The following is a 17,273-nucleotide window of genomic DNA, read 5'->3' as shown; positions in this document are numbered from 1 at the left end:
GCCCACGCGCCCCTCCGCGCGCCGGCCGTGGCCACGCCTGCAAGGAAGCGCGTCCGGGCGGGTCCCGGCGCCCCCACCGCGGTCCTCACCGTCGCCCGCCCCCGGCTCCGGCACCGCCGGCTCCTACCCAGGAGTCCCCGGTCCCCGCCTCCAACCCCCCTTCCGCTCGGCCCAGCCTGGTCCCCGCAGGCCGCTCTGCCGACGCCAGAGGAGACCACAGTCCTGACCCGCCCACTCTGGCCGCCGGCGATCCGCGCCGCACGCATCCCGGCTGCGAGCTACCCCCCAGGCCCCAGAACGCTGAGGAGGCAGGAGCCTCTGCGGCCTCGTTCGGCGCTGCCCCTCCCAGCACTTGGTGCAGCTTTTCCTGCGCACCCCGACTCCACGCTGTGGCGCGACGGCCCCAGCCCCCACCCTCCCAGGGTCCACTGGGAAACCAGCGCCTCACCTTGGCACCGTCTGTTCCCTCCCACCCCGGTCTTCCAAACGAACCGTGGCTCCCACCTCCCGGAGTTCTGCAAGCCACCCAATAACCTTCCCCCACCCTACAGGTGGCCCTTGAGGACCCCCCCCACACACACACACACACACCAGACTGTCCAGCTCAGGCCTGCAAAACCCTGGAGAAGGCCCAGGCCTGGGAAGGGTGGCCCTCTGCCGGGGCTGGAGTCCGAGTGGCCAGGAGGGAGTGGGGAGGGCTCTGCGTGTGGCTCAGGTACTGCTAGAATTGACATGGGAGTTTCCAGAAAGCCCCCAACTATCCACTGCCCAGACAGTCCTCAAGTTCCCCATTTAGTGGCTGGCCACTCGGTATGGGGTGGGGGGCGGGAGACGAGGGGTGTCTAAGTTCACGCCCCTGCAGGAACATGGCTGGCCTGCGGGTGGTAATGGGGACAAGGGTGGGGCAGGAAGTGGAGAGAGCAGGCAAGGACGCCTCACCCCAACTCCCCCAGAGCTTCTCAAAAACGGAACCAGGGTGAGCACAGCTGGTTCACCCTGTGGCCACCACCCACCAGCTCCTAGGCCTTACGATACCGCTGACCTGTAGAGCCTCCCTTCGGCCTATCCCACAACCTCTGGAGGCTGCTGCATTTACTGGGCTGGGAGCTAGAGAGTGGAGCCACCGTGGGCCCTTCCTGGGTGGCCAGCCACTTGTCTTGTAGAGGAAGCTTCAGGCTGGGAGGCCCCCAGCACAGCACCCCGCAGGGCGGTGAGCCACAAGGCCAGGTGCGGTAGGAAGAGCCAGTGCCCCTGGCATCACAGCGGCCAGCGGCAGCTCCCCACCACCATGCCCCTGCCAAAGCCTCTCCCCCTCCTCTGCACACACAGGCAAGGCTTCTGAGTGTTCAACTTTATTGAGGGCATGGGAGTTGACAGGGGGCCCGGGGTGCCTGCAGATGAGGCCTGCAATCAGCCTGGAGGGGCAGTGGCCCGGTGGGCAGCCGGGGACAGTGTTCCCATGACCTGCGCAGAGAGAGAGGTAAATGCAGACACAGAGAGCAGTCAGACCTCCCTCAGGAATGAGGGGACCATCCCGAAGGCCTGATGGTCTGGGCTGGTACCTGGGTTTACTTGAAAGTGTGACTCTCAGCTCCACCCCGCCCAAAACCTGCAGGAAAAAAGAGGAGGCCGGTGAGGGGTGGCCCGGGGAACCATACCTTCAGGGCAGGCTGTCGGGGGCGGGGGAAGCATACCTTTAGGCCCGAACATGGAGGCGTAGCAGGGGTGGTTGCAGTAAGGCTTGCCTTCATGCTGCAGGGAGAAGGGCCATGAGAGGCTGTCCGCCCTCACCCCGTGCCCCTGCGGCCCTCCAGGCCCCACCTACCTCAGCGTGGCCCCCTGACGTCAGCGTCTTCCCGCATTTCTCACACTTCAAGCAAGGCCGATGCCAGTCCTTCCCCAGAGAGGTCACCCGCTCAGCTGCAGAGGCACAGACGGTGCCCCCCACCCAGTATAAGACCCTGCTCTGGGGTCACAGGGCACAGCCACCTACTCACAGCAGCCTTCTCCAGTTCCCTCTGCCCTTGGTCTCACCCTGGGCGCCTGGTGGCCCACCCTGGGTCTCAGCCCTGTGCCGCATCAGTGGGTGGGCCAATCCGGCCAAACAAACAGGAGGGGGCGCGGGGTGGTACTGCTGGAGGAGACCCGGAGCGCCGGGGGCGGGGGCATGGGTAACCCGCGGGGCTGTACGGGTGGGGCCTGCAGGGCGCCCTTCTCTGGGGGCGGAGGCGGGAGAGACACTTCCCACTTCCTCCCCTGGGTGGGCCCCGGGGCGCGGGACAGGGAGGCGGCACCCGGTTCCGAGCGCGCCCGGGATCGCGCCCCGGGCGCCGGTTTCCGCGTCTGTTTCTGCTTCGCGATGGGAGGGGCGGCAAGAGCGCAGCGCTTCTCCCACGGCCGCGCGGTCCCCGCCCGGGGCGCGCCGAGGGGGGACGGGAGAGCGGGGGATACCCAGCGACGGGGACACCTGAAGAAAGGGGGACCCAGACAAGGGGAGACCCAGCGGGACCGACAGGAAGAGAGCGGGGCGGAGACCCGGAATCAGCAGAGACAGGGCCATCCGACGCCGGGGTCCTGACCCGCACACCCAGGCGGTCGCCGGCAGGGCTGAAGTGTCGGCTCTCGGCACGCGGCCCCCCGGTCCCCCGGCGCGCCCGGCCCTCCGGAGGGGCCCGGCCGGGTCGTCCCCTGGGCCGCGCTTCCTCGTGGGGGCGGCGCGGGGCGCGCGCTCCCGGCCGGGGCTGAGCTGGGGTAGGCGGGGAAGGCTCACCAAAGTACACCTCCTTGTCGCACTTGGGGCACTTAGGCATGGCGGCTGGGCGTCCGGCGCAGACCACGGAGCGGGAGCAGACAGGAGACCGGGACTGGGTGGGTCCGCCGGGTGCGCGCCTTTCAGGGACCCCAAGACCCCGCCCCCTTGAGACCCGCCCTCCGAGCCCCGCCCCCTGAGTCCTGGCTGTGGACCCAAGGACCTGGGTTCCAGGCCAACCCGCTAAGAAAGGTCGTCTGGTCCACCCCCGCCTCCCGCAGCGCCCGGGCCCAGCCGACCGCCGGCGGGGAGGGGGAGGGGGGAGGGCTGTCGGGGAGAGCGCGGGACCCGTGCATCCGTCCACGCTTAAATGCAAATACAGGGAAGCCAGCGCGGGCGGACTCCTCCTCGCACACTCGGACCCGACCCCGTCCCAGACGGAGGGCTGGAGATTACCGAGGGCGTCTCAGCAGGGTAGTCCCCCAAAACTCCCCTCCGGCTTTAAGCACACGCGGAACCAGGGGGCCCGCCGCTCCCCAGTTCCCCACCCCCACGGGACATCCCGGCCTCTTCCGGGCCCCCCACCCCCGCCGCTGCCCGAGAAGACCACGGGACAGCAGCCCGGGGAATTCGGAAGAGGGGACTCCGACACGGGGCGTCCCCTCCCTCCGCGATAACAGGGATCCGTGCGGGGGCGGGGGGCTTTGCCGGGGAAGGTGGAGGCGGCCACGTCCAGAGCATCTCATCTAGGGAGGGCTCCTTATCTCCGCGGGAGGGGCCCGAGCGGGCACGGCGGGAGTGGTTCCGTCCGCCGCCCAGGGCAAGTGGGGGCCGGTGCCAGGAGGAGACCATCGGACTCCACCCACGCCCGGAGTGGAGGGGCCCAGGCGCCGGGTGGGGTCTCCCATCCTCCTAGCCCAGGCCTGGGTGGAGTCCCGGCCTCCTTGCCCCCACTTGGAAATCCCTGCTTGTAGGGCGTTGCTTCGCCTAACCGTCCTCTCCCTCCTGGTGTTCTCCTTCCTGGTGACCGGTTGGCCTCTCCACCTCCCTCTCTCTCTGCTGGGGAGGGCCTGTCCCCTCCTCTGTGGACCCTTCACCTTTCTGCTCAGTGGCACCACACCCAGTTTCTTGGCTCCCCTGCCCCTACTCCATGCTCCCTCAGTCCAGGCCAGCCTCCGTGCTCCTCCTGCCCTCCTCCCCTTTGTCCGCGGCCCCTCCCTTCAGCTGCCAGCGTCCTCATCTCCCCCTGACACACCCATCTCTCAAAACAACACCGTCCCTGCGCCTCTCCAGGCCCCATCTTCATGGAAGGGGCTGGAGACCATCCTTCAAGAGGTCCCAGGGGCTCCCGGCCTCCCCAAAAAGGCACTCAGCCCTGACAGCACCCAGTGCCCCCAACCTCATCCTCCCTAAAGCCCACCTACCCCCCATCGTCCCCTTGCCTGGCACTCGGAGAGAGGAGGGAAGCCATGGGTGACCCATCCTCCATCCCCCAGGGAGGCCTGGCTTGGGGTGAGTGTGGCCGCTCCGCGGATCGAAGAGCCAACCCCCCGGGAGGACGGCACACTGGACCCCACGCTCTTATGTCCTGCTCCTCATGCTTCCCTCCAGTCACCCCTGCTCCCCGTGACCTCCTTTCTGAGGCCACAGTTCGGCCCCCAGCTGGGCTCAGCACAGCAAGCTTTGGGGTCTGCAAGGCTCGCACCACATCCACGAAACTCTGAGTGGCCGCTTGTCCATCGCCCTCAGGAGCTTGGCTGCACACCACACACAGGGGGATCCCCAGACTCCCGCTCGAGGACACTGGCCTGCTCCAGCCTTGAAGCCTCAGCACTCGCCTCTGGGCCCACCGCCCCCTCTGCCTGGCGCTGGCACACCGCAGGATGGGTTCTAGAGGTAAGGCCATGAGCCCAACCTCCCCCAGCACACCCACCTGTCCCTTGGTGTCTTCTTGGCAGGTGACGGGGGAGGGGGGGCAGGGGGGTGGGTCCTGACTTCTCTGGCCTGGCTCCAGACTAGGAGAAGAGCAGCAGCGTGGAAGGCGGGGCAGACGGAGACACACAGCAGGGGACAGCAGTGTGGACAGGCCAGAGAGGCAGGGGCGGCAGCAGGAGGACAAGGGCTCAAGGGCCAAGACCACTGGTGATGCGGGGGTGGGGTTCTGTCCCAGTGGATCCCGGGGCTCCGGCCACACACACGTTGCACACACATCGCACGTACCCCCTTGTATCTTCCTGAGAAGGCCGCCCTGCAGGGCAGAGGCCTGAGCTCCAGGGCAGGATGCTGGGCCCCACAGGAGGTGCCTGGCTGCGCCCACGTGTGTCCTGGTGCCCGCGGACTCAGCTGTGTCTGAGTGCATTAGTCTGGGTCCCCTGTCTTCCCGTCCAGCCCACACCTCCAGCCCACCTTCAGGCTCCAGGCAGGTGGGGCTGTGAGCCAGCCTTGGCCTCTCCTCCAGCCACCTCACCCCAGGGATGCCCCCCTCACTGTGACTCCAGCCCCGCCCACCATGGGGGACCCCCGCTTTGAAGACTGGGGTGAGGAGGTTCCTGCGAGCTTTCCTTGCTGTGATTCCGTGTTGCCATGGTCACGGGGCTGCAGAGTGAAGGGAGGATGCCAAAGGGGGCCAAGGGCCATGTGACTGGCCTGCTGGTTGGTACACAGCACAGTTTTTCCACACACACACACACACTCCCTGGCACCCTCCCAAACCTCCGGCGGCAGACTGGCACGCTCCTCCAGCTCCCCTGAGCACCCCACTCGACTTGCCTCCCTCAGGCATCAGGGCCCCCATCAGCCCCCAGACTGTATGTCCAGGTGCACCCCCAGCTCAGGCTTGGCTGGGTACCCATCGGGGCCTGGACAGCCTCCCTAGAGACCTGGGCCTCGCCACCTGCAAGGCCTCCTACTCCCATCGACTCACCTGGCTCCCAAGGCACCAGGGGAGCAGCACTGAGCCGGCTCAGGGGGTCAAGCTGACCAAGAAGACCCAGACCTGCCCTGCCTAGACTTCCACCCCTCGCCCCTCTTCTGGGGGCACAGTTGGCCTTTGTTACCTGAACAAATGGAGGACACAGTGAGGTGTAGCCTCCCTACACCTTACCCCCTAGTGCACAAGGGCTGTGTCTGGGGCCCAAGGAACTAAGTGGCCAGGACCAAGGCACCGAGCAGCTGAGCTGCTCGCCCCAGGCTGTCTTTCTGCTCAGAATGCCCCACCTGGCACTGGGACAGCACGAGGGTACCCCAGGACCCTGAGAGCTGGGGGAGGCCGCGGTGGGGCTCAGGGGGCACTGTCCGAGGCCACCTCCATCTGCTCATCCTTCCCTCCCACATCCCCATGCCCTTGCCTGTCCATGCACCGCCCAGGCCTGGCTGGGGACCCATGTGGGACTCAGGAGGGGCCTGCCCTGCAGGACAATTGCGGAGAGGGCCAGAGGCAGCTCCCCAGCAGTACTCGGGGTCCAGGCACCTGAGAGCCGGCAAAGGCAGGGCTGGACCCCAGTGACTCCTGAGGAATCCACCCGTGGGTCCGGCCACCCACCCGCACTGGCAGAGTTCTGCTGCTGGAGCTGGACAGCCCTCCCTGCCCTCCCTCCCTCCATGGTGTGTGATTCATGCTCTGGCCTCCCCCCACTGTTCTCGAAGCCCCCACGCAATGCCCCAGGCTCCAGGCCCCTTCCTCAATGTGGACAAGCAAGGAAGTGGACAAGCATCAGGTTGTTCCCTCCTAAGGCTGAATGGCCAAACGCCCCAGGGCAACTGCTGGCCTCCCTCTCCAGGGTCCACCCCCTGCCCTTTCCCCAGGCTCAGCTGAGTCATGGACACTCAGACATTCCCAGGGCCTATTTTCAGCAGCTTGTCCCCCGGGACCCCCTGTCTGCTCCGAGGTTCTGCCCCAGAGTGGGACCGCTGGGCCCTCGACGGCCTCTCCTTGGCCCCTTGGACGCTGTACTTTCCCGGAAGGATTCTGCTCCTGTCCACCCTGGCCTCATCCAGGACAGGAGAGAGGGCAGCTCCTCTCCTCCCCTCTTGGAAGCAGGACTGGCATGCAGATACAACCTTGAGCTCCTTCCGTCAGCCCTGCCTGGGGTCCACAGTCTGGCCAGATCGGGGCCCCCTCCTCCCCCTGAAGGCTGAGCCTTGTTCCAAGAATCTGTCCTGGGGCCAAAGCCCATGCAGGACTGCCTCAAATTCTAGCCTCACCAACCCAGCAACTGAGCCTTTTCATGCGCCCCGAGCCCCCTCCCCCCACTCCGGGAAGCCAGCCAAGCCCTGTGCTGCCTACACCTGGCAGCCCCTGTCCCCTGCCAGTCTGCACCTGGCCTAGCCCTGACACTCAGCCCCTGGGACCACAGCCAGTGGCCAGTGAGCTGGAGCTTAGACCAGGGACAGGAAGGAGTCCTGTTCCCCTCCACCCGTCCTAAAGAAATTCAGGGAGGCTGGCCTGAACCTGGGTAGGGTCCTCAGAGAGCCTCCATCTGGGGCATGGGCGCCGAGAGGTGATGCTGGGTTCCCCCTGCAAGGAGCCAGGCTGGAGGTCCAGAACATGGGAATCCAGGATCTGGACTTTGGGGAAGTGGGGGCAGAGGGAAGGGCAGGGAGGGCTGGTCCCACAGCACACTGGGGACACCAGCCTGGGCCACCCTGGCCCAGGTTGGAGCTGGAAGGCACAGGACCTTGGCAGGGCCCGGCTTCCCCGAGCTGAAGAAGCCTGGACCTGAGAGGGGGCGGCCTTCAGTTGGGGAGCAGGTGGGTGAAGGCAGGCCTGGACGCCACGCGCGGCCCTGGAGTTCTGGACCAGGAAGGAGGCCGTTAGATGGCATTTCAGGGCCGCCCCACTGGCTGGCACGAAATTGAGGGGCAGGGGTGGAGGCCAGGCGAGGGACAGGAGCCAGCGCGGCGCCCGGGAGCACACGAGCCCATTCCCGCCTCCCCCGGCTCTTGCGGGAGCGTCCGGGGCTGCGGGCGTCGGAGGAGGTACCCAGCTTGTCGAGGCTTCCCGGAGCGCGGGCCGCCCCCACCGACCGCCTAGCGCCGCGCGCCTGACCGAGGGTGGCGGCACCGCCCCGGTTTCCATGACAACCGCTGGCAACAAACAAGGCGCGCGTCATCCTCCGCCCGCAGGAAATGGGACGCGCCTTCCCCCGCCAGCGCCCGGGGCCGGGGCGCACTGTGTCCCCGGGCGGTCCCCGCCTCTCACCCCTGCGCGGCCGAGCAGGCTTTCATGCGCTGCGAGGCCGCGGCCGCTCGGGCTCCGGGAAAGGGCACGCTGCCACCACGTCCGCTCCCCACATAGTTTCCACTGGAGGCTCCCGAGGGAGGGCCCGAGCTGTGGCCTTAACAGCTCCCCGCGCCGCAAGGGGCAGGCATTTCCCATCCAACACGGCAGCCAGGGTGGGCAGCCCGTGGTCGGAAACGTCCGTCCCACGGGGAGTCAGGCCCCGGGCGGGAGGTGGGGGCCTCCCACGGAGCTTGCGCGGAGCGCCGGGGGCCTGCCTGAGCCTCCCCTCTGCGGGTGGCGGGCGCTGGCTGCCCCTGGGGTACCTGCTGCGGTGTCCCCCCTACTGCAGGCCACCTGCCCCGCGCATGCTGGCTACAACCCCAGGCTGGCCAGGTGGGAGGAGACACCGCTGCCCACAGTGGGCACAGCTGGACTGGACTGCCTGGGAGGAAGGCGGCCAGGCACTGCTGGACATGGGGGCCTGCCGATGCACCCCCAGGGACACAGATGGCTGCTCGCAGGACAATGGCCGCAGCATCCAGCTCAGCTGTCTGAGCCAGTGGACTGGAGGGTGGGCCAGGGAGGGGCCTGTGCCAGGGGCTGGGCCCAGGGAGCTGGTCCTGGGGAGCAGGGTACCGGAGCAGGAAGGGCCGGAGGGGGCCGCCGGTGCTCTGCCCCAGTGCAGCGAGGGCAAGGCGCGCCCTCTGGTGGGCTGTCCAGGATTGGCTGGTGAAGGGAACACCGTGAGGAGCTCCCAGCAGGTGCCAGGGGTCCTGCTTCAAAGGGCAGAGCCAGGACCTGGGAAGGTGACTCACTGTCAGTGCAGACCCAGACATAGGGACGCTGGCCGGGCGGAAGCACCTGGACAGGCGGACTGGAGCCTCAGACCATCGGTGTTCTGTCCCCCAGCCCCAACCAGTGCTGAAGCAAGGAGACCAGGCCCATCGGGCTGCACCTCTCCCCATCCAAGCTCATTCCTACCCCTCCCCAGCGCTCTGCACTCCTGCAGTGGACCCCTCTTTGGCCACCTACGCCCTGCCCTCCCCACCCCCCAGTGCCAGGCCATGAGCTGTTTCCTGAGACTGACCCCTCCCCACCTTGGGGACAGGACCCGCCCCCACTGGACGCCAGTCCACAGGTGTCTGGAGCATCTGGGGTTGGCACAAGGGCTTGCTGTCCCAGATTCACACCCATCTCCCAACCAGAGACCAAGCTCGGCTGCCATCCTCAAATCTTTTATTGACAGCCGGGCTCAGCAGGTAAGTGGGAGCCGTGTGAGGGTGTCAGACAAGCGCTTGCAAGGCCGTGTGGGAGACAAGCGGCGGGCTCCTGGCAGGGACGCCCTAGGTCTGCCCGAAGGTCACCGTGAAGAGCGTGGCTGTGGCCATCACCGGCAAGGGAAGTGGAAATAACACTGGGGGGCGGGCCTGGGGCAGCAGGAGGGGGAGAGTGGGATGGCCGCCTCAGAGAGACCCACCCGGGGCCACAGAGGCACACATACGAGACACACACGGGGACACGTGGGTCCATGAGGACACAAAAGAGCATAAAGGGCGTGGGGGGGTACAAAGGCAGACACAGTGGGAGAAACGGGGGCCTCGTCTGCGGACAGCGCAGCGGGTCTCCTCCCCCATGACACTCAGGCCCCAGACTTGCAACGCAGGGCAGGCCGGGCAGCACGGGGCAGCTGGTTGCTGACGACGCCCAGGAGGCGGATGGGCACACGACCCCCAGAGGGGCTGCGGCTCTAGGGCTGGACTTTGCCCTCTGGGTCTCTGTCGTAGATGTAGCTACCCACGGCCCCGGTGTTCACTCCTGCAGAGAGAGGCAGCAGAGTGGCACGGAGCCGCGGGGAGCCGAGCACCCAGACCCCAGCCCTGGGGCCACACTCACCCTTGGGTCCGAAGAGAATCCCGTAGCAGGGCTTGTGGCAGTAGGGCTGGCCGTCGTGCTGGGGCAGAGCGAGGAGTGAGCGCGCACTCTAGCCCTCCTCCCCACAACACCCCTGCCCCATGACAGCCTCCCACACCCCCGAGTCCCCCCGCCCGGCGGAGAGGGCGGGGCCTCCGCCCACCTCCGTCTGGCCACCAGGGGGCAGCACCCACCGGCGGGTCCGGCGGGCGCGCACCGCCCCCCCCCACGCCCCCACCCCCGCCCCAAGGCAGCCGCCCGCCGCCCTCACCTCGGCGTGCCCGCCGGGAGTCAGCGTCTTCCCACAGCGCCCACAGCGCAGGCACGGGCGGTGCCAGTCCTTGCCCAGAGAGGTCACCTTCTCGGCTGGGAAGAGGGGAGATGGTGAAGCTGGGGAGCCTCCCGGGCGCCCCCCTGCCCCCGGGCAGCCGCTGGGCGGAGTCACTCACCAAAGTAGACCCTCTTGCTGCAGCCGGGACACACGTTGGGCTCCCCCGTGAAGGTGGTGACGCTGGAGGCTGCGGGGAAACCGCGCGTCACGCCAGCCGTCGGGGCGGGGCCGCCAGGACCCCCTCCCTCCACCCCCAGCGAGCCCGGCGCACCTCTGCTGGGCCCCTTGGGCGGGCCGCCGGCCTTGCGCTCCTCAGCCCGGGCCACGGGCACCTGGACGGGGCCCGTGACCTGAGGTCCCTCGGCAGGAGGCTTCTCGTAGATGTAGGAGCCAGCGCCCCCGATGTTCACACCTGGAGGGACCCGCTGCTGTAGGGGGTGGCCTCACCCACCCCAGCCCTCACAGTACACCCAGCTTCTCAGAAAAGGGCCCTCCACGGCCCACTTGGTAGGGTCAGGACCCCTCCCACCCAGAGGGTGCCAGCCAGGCCGGGCAGATTTCTGGGAAGGGAGTGGAGGAGGCCGGAAGTTCAAGGTGGAAGGGACTGCCCACGAGAGTGGGCAGGGCGAGAAGGGGCCAGGGGGCCGTGGGGGTCCAGGGTGTGGGCTGGCCACCCCTCCCAGTGCTGGAACAGTCCACAGGCCGCGGAGGGGACTCAAGCTCACCTTTGGGTCCGAAGAGCGTGGCATAGCAGGGCTTGTGACAGAACGGCTTCCCGTCATGCTGGGCGGAGGGGCAGAGTGAGGTCTGGCCCAAGGTGTGGAGAGCCGAGCGGCCTCCAGCCCTGCCCACGCCCCCCGCCCCCATCCCCGGGGAGGCGGCTCACCTCGGCATGGCCCCCAGCGGTCAGCGTCCTGCCGCAGCGCTCGCACTTGAGACAGAACTTGTGCCAATCCTTGCCCAGAGAGCTCACCTTCTCAGCTGGGGGCACAGGGGCAGTCAGGGCCACAGCCCTCCCGGGGCGGCCTCCTCACCCCTCCATCGCCCCACCCAGGGACCGCCAGACCCCACTGCATGCCTTCTGCCCCTCAGGGCCCCTGCTCTCCTGCTGGGCCTTGGTCACCCTCCCACCCCAAGGCTCACTCTCGGAACGGGGTCCCTGCTCGAGCACCTGTTAGGCCTCTTGGCATCCCAGCAGGCCCTCCCGCAGACACCTGCTCCGCACTCACACACCCAGGCCTCCCACAGACTCCTGAGCCTCCTAATTGGGCCCTGAAGGAGTTGGCTGAGCTGGTGGCTGAAGGGAATGGGGAGGGGGTGCTGAGCCTCCAGACCCCCTGTGGGGAGGCCAGTGCCGTCCCCCTCACGGCATGGGACAGAATGCCTACCTGTCTATAATTGGTTTCCTCAGGATAAGGCCTGGGAACCCCCACCCGGTGGCCTCCAGCTGCTGCGCTGACACTCAGGGTCAGAGGACAGCTGCTAGGGGCCCAGTCATCACCCCCCAACCCCCCATCCCTCCCCTGCCCACTGGGCCACCTCCTAATGGACGGAAGTGTGGGGGCCTCCCCAGGAGAGCAGGCAGGAAAAGGGCGGTGGAGGAGAGGGCAGGAAGAAAGGCCAGAGCCAAGCCGGAATTCCGCAGGGAAGGGTCTGAGCAGAAGCGTCAGGGAGGAGGTGGTCAGGCAGGCTGGGCCCCTGCCACGCTGGCAGAGCCCCAAGAGGTGGCCAAGGACCAGCAGATATCTTCTGGTCCCCTCACAGAGAGGCTGCAAGCCAGGCTTCCCCAAGGGCCTGGGCAGAGCGGGCAGCGAGGGTCTGGCTAGCTCACTCCCCAGCCCCAGAGGCCCATGGGTGCTGCTGCTGGTGGCCCCAGCTCCCCATGGCCCTGGCAGAACCTGCTGGGCCCAGCGAGGCCAGGGCCAGCGTCCAGGACCCCCTACCCCACACCCTCTTCCCAGAGGCAGCACAGGCTTAGATCCCTGTGGCCACTCTACTCAAGGATGCAGAGACAGGCTGGTCAGCCCCCGTCCTGTGTCCACGGCAGGCATGGGTCCTCTGGCAGCCGCACACTCCCTCCCAGGGCTCCTGCTGGCCATCGGCGGCCATGGCAGCTGCAGCTCAGGGCCGCCAGAGTTGTGCTGCCCTGCCATGCAGGGGTGGGGCAGGCGAGCGACCCTGAGGCCCACTGGCTGGGTAGATGGCCGCACATTACCAGCCCAGTTGGGGAGACAGAATTGATTGGGTCTGCTGTCCTGGAAGGGAGCTGGTTCCCCACTGGGCTGCACCATTGTTAAGGACACAAAAGCCAGGCATGCTGAGGTCACTCTGGGGTGTCCTGGCCCAGGTTCCACTCTGCTGGGGTGGGGAGAGGGTGTGCCTGATTGGGGGAGGGGCAGGATTCCAGCCCAAAGTCCCCCCCCCCCCCCCCCCCCGCCCCCAGTGCCTCCTGCCCAGGACAGAAGCCAGCCCAGTCTGAGCTGCCTTTGTTTTCTGCTGGGAGCAGCGACCGCCCAAGCAGGCAGAAGCAGGCAGAAGCGCTTTCTGGGCTGCCACAGGACTGTCAGCCCCAGCCCTGGAGAGCCCTGAGCTGGCCTGGCTGGGGGCACATTCATGTGCAGTGGGGCTGGCAGGAAGACTCTAGCGCTGTCCCCCACCCTAAGCCTAGCAGGGATGAGCCCTCTCTGGGCTGGGGACGGAGGACGGGGCCAGCTCCTGGGGAGGCAACCGGAAGCCTCTAGGCTTCAGGCCAGGCCAGAAGCACTCCAGGCCAAATCCGGTCCCTCTGTTCTGGGAACAGCAAACAACCGTCCACTCCTCCTCCCTCCCATCAGCAGGGTAGCCAAGTGGCTTCCTTCACCTTGGCCTGTCCCCATTCCAGACCCTGACCCCTGCTCCCACAGTGACCAGGGAAGGGTCCCCTTCCTGCCCCCACTCTTCTGACACTGTCCATAAGGGTGTTAGCAGGAGTATCAGGGGACAGAGTCGGGAGAGGGTCAGCCAAGAGAAGAGAGTGGCTAAGTGAGCCAGACACCAGGGCGTGGGGCCCGGGGGTGGGTGAGTGCCCCAGGGCCGCATCCGCAGAGACCTACTGCCCCCTCCAGTCCGGCCGTTGTGACCTTGAAGAGGCAGGGGCTCTCGGCCACTTGGGCTCCAGGGCCCTCTCTTGCTGGCGGGGCGCCGCTCGTCATCCCACCCTGCCCACAAGAAAGTCCTGGGGAAAACTCTCGCCAAGCCAGGGAGCACGTTGGGACACGCAGGAGTTAAGAGGCCAAGGTCGCCCCCGCATGGACCGAGTCCAGACAGAGCCCATATCTGGCCTGGCCGGGTGTGGGCAGAGGTCGAGGTGGAGGTTGGGGGGTGGTCACTGCTCCGGGCCACGCCGTCCCGGCCACGTGTCCGCGGCGCAGGGCCGGGAACAGCAGGAGCGCACGGGAGGCTCCCACGGCGTGCGTGCGCCCCGCCCCACACCGCCCCACACCGCCCCGCTCCGCGCCCGCGAACCCCCAACGTGACCCCCAAGCCGGCCGCATCCCGGGAAGACGCGCACCCCCGCCGGCCGCCCCTCGCCTCACCCAGCTCCGCCCTCCGGCCGCTCCCGCGTGGGCAGCGCGGCGGGCCGGGCTCGGGGTCGCGCATCCCGGGACCGCGCATCGCCGGGGCGAGGCGCGCGGCTCTGCGGCCGGGGACTGAGCGCGAAGGGCGGCGGGCGCCGGTCCGGCCTCGCACTCACCGAAGTACACGGTCTTGTCGCACTTGGGGCACTTGGAGGCCATGGTCGGTGCGCCCGGCGGCCCGCGCCCTCAGCCCGCGCCCGTCTCCGCGCCGCCGCCGCCGCCGCCGCCGCCGCCGCCGCGCCGCGCCCCGCCCCGCCCGCCCGCTGCCCGCGCACCCATTGGCTCCGCGGTCGGGGCGGGGCCTCGGGAGCCCGCTCCGCGGGTCCGGCCGGGGGCGCCGCGGGGGAGGGGACGCACCTGCCGGGGTCGCGGGGGTGGCCCGACCCGCCTGGCGCCCCGACGCCGGTGCCTCGCCCGTGTGCATGGCGACGCCGGAGCCGGGGCGGGGCGGGGCGGGGGTCCGCGGTCCCCACGGTTCCGGGGCATTCCCGGCTGGAAGGGCCTCAGCCCGGAAGGCCGGCCCCTGGACACGCAGACGGACGCCGGCCTTCGGCGCCCGGTCCCCACCCCTGGGGGACCCCACCCACCCCGCCGCGCGCCCCCCGCCCCGCGTCCCTTTGTTGCTCGGTTTCCATAGCGACGGCCTCGCGGCAGGATTGGAGCCGGATTCCCGTCGGGCGCGGCCACCTGGCCGGGTCTGGGTCCTGCCCCGCCGCCCGCCCCCGCCTGACCCAGTCGATCGTACTCGAGTCTCGGTGGGTGGAGGGCTGGGCGCCCCACACGTCCAGAAACAGCGGGAGAGAAACCGCTGGACGCGGGAGAGGGGGAGGGCGCCAGGCCGTGGGGGAGACCTGGGCGTGCCGCTGGCTGGCGCAGAAGGCACTGCCCCCAGCTCTCCACCCAGGGGCGGTAGGATGGGACAGAAGGCCGGGAAGACCCTGCGTGCTCGCGGTGCAGGCGCCGTGCCCCCAGTGGGCTGGCACTGCCATCTGCCCGCGTCCCTCCCCACGACTCCGGCGGAGTGCATCCTTCCTGGACCCACTAGCTCAGGGTCCAGCGGGTCCAGAGCGGCAGCCTCCTGGCTTCAAAGCAGCAGGGCTAGGCAGCTGACAGGCACTCAGGGTCCTCTCCCAACCCCGGGCGCTCCGGGCCCCTCCACCCTGGAGCCGGAAGAACCTGGTCCTACCCACCCTGGAGTGGGGGGGCCAGGAGAACCCCCCATCTCCTCCCTGAGGCTCTGCCTCCTGGTGAGCTCTTCCCTGGGCCTCCAGCCCAAATGACCCCACCCAGTCTGGGCAGCTCCCCCTGAGCACCCCTTCCTCTGCCTCAAGTACTGGCCAGGCTCCTGGGCCAGGTGTATTTGCACACTAGAGGAGTGAGCGAATCTGGGTCCCACAGCTCTCCAGAACCCGGACTTTCCCAGCCTCACCCTGGCCCAGCTCCCCGGGCCCCGCCCCCCAACCTATAGCCACTGCTGCTCCAGCGAGGACAACAGCCCAGAAACATGTGGTCCCTCCTCCAGCCTGACTGACCAGCCTGACCAGCCCCCCTTCCCATCCGCACCCTGACTCTGGCCCCTTGCCAGGCAAGGCAGGAGATGGGGGTGGAGAGGCCTCAGCAGTCCTCTCTCCCAGGGTTGGCGGGGTCCAGCGTTTGACACCCCACTCCTTGCTGAGGCTGGACCTCAGGTGTCTTCTGGAAGGTTGTGTGGGAGGAGCCTGGGCCCAGCCATGCCGGGACAGTGACGGGGCAGTGACAGGGCAGAGTAAAGGCCTTGGCATGGGCCTAGAACCTCTGACAGTGGGGGACAGATCCCCGATGTGACAGGACTCTTCTGGATCAGTGGACACTGAAAAGCAGTGTCCACCTCTGAAAGCCCAAAGGGCTACAGGGCGGGCAGAGACAGGGCAGGACAGGCCCCCAATGAACAGCAGGGACGGGGACAGCAGGGTTCCAGAGAAGCAGACAGGAACTGTAGATGGCGGGGGCAACTAGCCAGCCAGGTGTGGGGGCAGGTCTGTTGTCCCCTGGGGCCATAGTGGCTTGGCGTCCTGGCAATGTTGGTAACTAGCAAACAGGACCGTCCTGGCTCTGCTGCACGGACCCCCGGGCAGGGCGGGGGGGGGGCAGTTTGGAGGTGCAGGACCCTCCTGGGGATGACTCTTTTTTATTTTTATTTTTTAAGATTTTATTTATCTGACAGAGAGAGATCACAAGTGGGCAGATAGGCAGGCAGAGAGAGAGGAGGAAGCAGGCTCCCTGCAGAGCAGAGAGCCCGATGTGGGACTCGATCCCAGGACCCTGAGATCATGACCTGAGCTGAAGGCAGAGGCTTAACCACTGAGCCACCCAGGTGCCCCTGGGGATGACTCTTGTACCGGAAATCCCCTGCACCTGGCAGGGAGGGAAGGGACCCTTGCCCCACCCTCAGACCCTAGGTTGGAAAAAGGGTCCTAGGCAAAAGCTCCACGGAGAGACACCACAACCCGCCTCGGGGCAGGGTGGGGACATGAGGACTAGGGCCCACTTCTCCAACACCCTGGCCTGTCACCTTACCGGGCCTCCTCCAGGCTGGAGGTGGGAGGCCAGGACTCCCTTATCTGTCTTCAGCGGGAAGCAGGAGCCGTTGCTATTTTAAGTCCCCGCTGTGATGTGCACACATCACAGCAGGACTGGGGGTGGGAGGCAGAGCTCAGGGAGATAGGAGGGAGCCCCGCCTCTGCGGGCCACTGGGGTGGCACAGACGGAGCGGTGTCCCCTCCGCTGGACCCTGCTCTTCAGCGGCTGGATAGCTCGCACCGGTCTTGCCGGCCTGCAGGGGTGGGTGCACACGGACGGCCAGAGGTAGAGTTTCTGAGAACAACGTACTTGCTGAAATCTGAGCAAATTCTCACTCTGGAAACTCCACACTTGCTGGGGGTTGGCCCTGCTGCTCTGGGCAGAAATCCGCAGACAGCTGGGGCAGGGCTCTGCCAGGAGCAGGGGGGTGGGCCGGCCTGACCCAGCTCTGCCGGCTGCCCCGGTGGGATGAGAGCCACACAGCCACAGGAGCCAGACACCTGCCAGTCTGGGTCCCAGGGCACGTCCAGGCCCCCATCCCCGCCATCTCGGCCAGACACAGGGGGTCTCAGCCCCACAGTAGGAAGGCCCTGAGCTCTGGACAGCCCTCTCCTGACCTCCATGGGAGAGACGGGGCCCTTGGGCCACACCCTACATAAGGCAGGTATGTGGGGCAGAGACAGAAAACGACAGAAACCCCAGCCCCAGCCCGGGGGCCAGGAGAGCCAGGGGTCACCTGGTGCTCATGGGGGCTTTGGCCATGCCCGGCGCACAGGTGGGCCTGGGATGGCCCGAAGGCCCCAGACAAGGGGAGGGACAGGGGACAGAAGACACGGGAAGGGCTGGTTGGCTTTTTTCTTTTTATGAGTTTTTTTTTCTTTGTTT

The 17,273-nt window shown here is 67.7% G+C and overlaps 2 protein-coding genes across 5 annotated transcripts; both read right to left on the bottom strand.

Moving 5' to 3' along the window:
- Positions 1 to 1,336: 1,336 nt before the first annotated feature.
- On the bottom strand, positions 1,337 to 2,927 carry CRIP1 (cysteine rich protein 1). The gene is made up of 5 exons (XM_047736547.1): positions 2,771 to 2,927; positions 1,826 to 1,920; positions 1,695 to 1,752; positions 1,563 to 1,609; positions 1,337 to 1,464 (listed from the first exon to the last, which is right to left on the bottom strand). Exons 1-4 carry the CDS (start codon positions 2,808 to 2,810, stop codon positions 1,569 to 1,571), a joined length of 234 nt encoding a protein of 77 aa, XP_047592503.1. The 5' UTR covers positions 2,811 to 2,927; the 3' UTR covers positions 1,337 to 1,464; positions 1,563 to 1,568.
- A 6,264-nt stretch (positions 2,928 to 9,191) lies between these two features.
- Positions 9,192 to 14,268, bottom strand: CRIP2 (cysteine rich protein 2). Of its 4 annotated transcripts, XM_047736542.1 has the most exons (9): positions 12,428 to 12,543; positions 11,427 to 11,509; positions 11,099 to 11,193; positions 10,938 to 10,995; positions 10,484 to 10,624; positions 10,331 to 10,399; positions 10,153 to 10,247; positions 9,864 to 9,921; positions 9,192 to 9,785 (listed from the first exon to the last, which is right to left on the bottom strand). In XM_047736542.1, exons 1-9 carry the CDS (start codon positions 12,526 to 12,528, stop codon positions 9,718 to 9,720), a joined length of 768 nt encoding a protein of 255 aa, XP_047592498.1. In that variant the 5' UTR covers positions 12,529 to 12,543; the 3' UTR covers positions 9,192 to 9,717. The 4 variants fall into 4 exon arrangements, with proteins under 4 accessions (XP_047592498.1, XP_047592499.1, XP_047592500.1 ...); XM_047736543.1 differs by lacking the exons at positions 11,427 to 11,509; positions 12,428 to 12,543 and adding an exon at positions 14,187 to 14,268; XM_047736544.1 differs by lacking the exons at positions 11,427 to 11,509; positions 12,428 to 12,543 and adding an exon at positions 13,946 to 14,111.
- Positions 14,269 to 17,273: the final 3,005 nt, after the last annotated feature.

Source organism: Lutra lutra, chromosome 7 (assembly GCF_902655055.1).
Source record: "Lutra lutra chromosome 7, mLutLut1.2, whole genome shotgun sequence".
In the NCBI taxonomy this organism is placed as follows: domain Eukaryota; kingdom Metazoa; phylum Chordata; class Mammalia; order Carnivora; family Mustelidae; genus Lutra; species Lutra lutra.
Note: the sequence above shows the minus strand (reverse complement) of the source record. Positions and strands in the feature narration are given on the sequence as shown.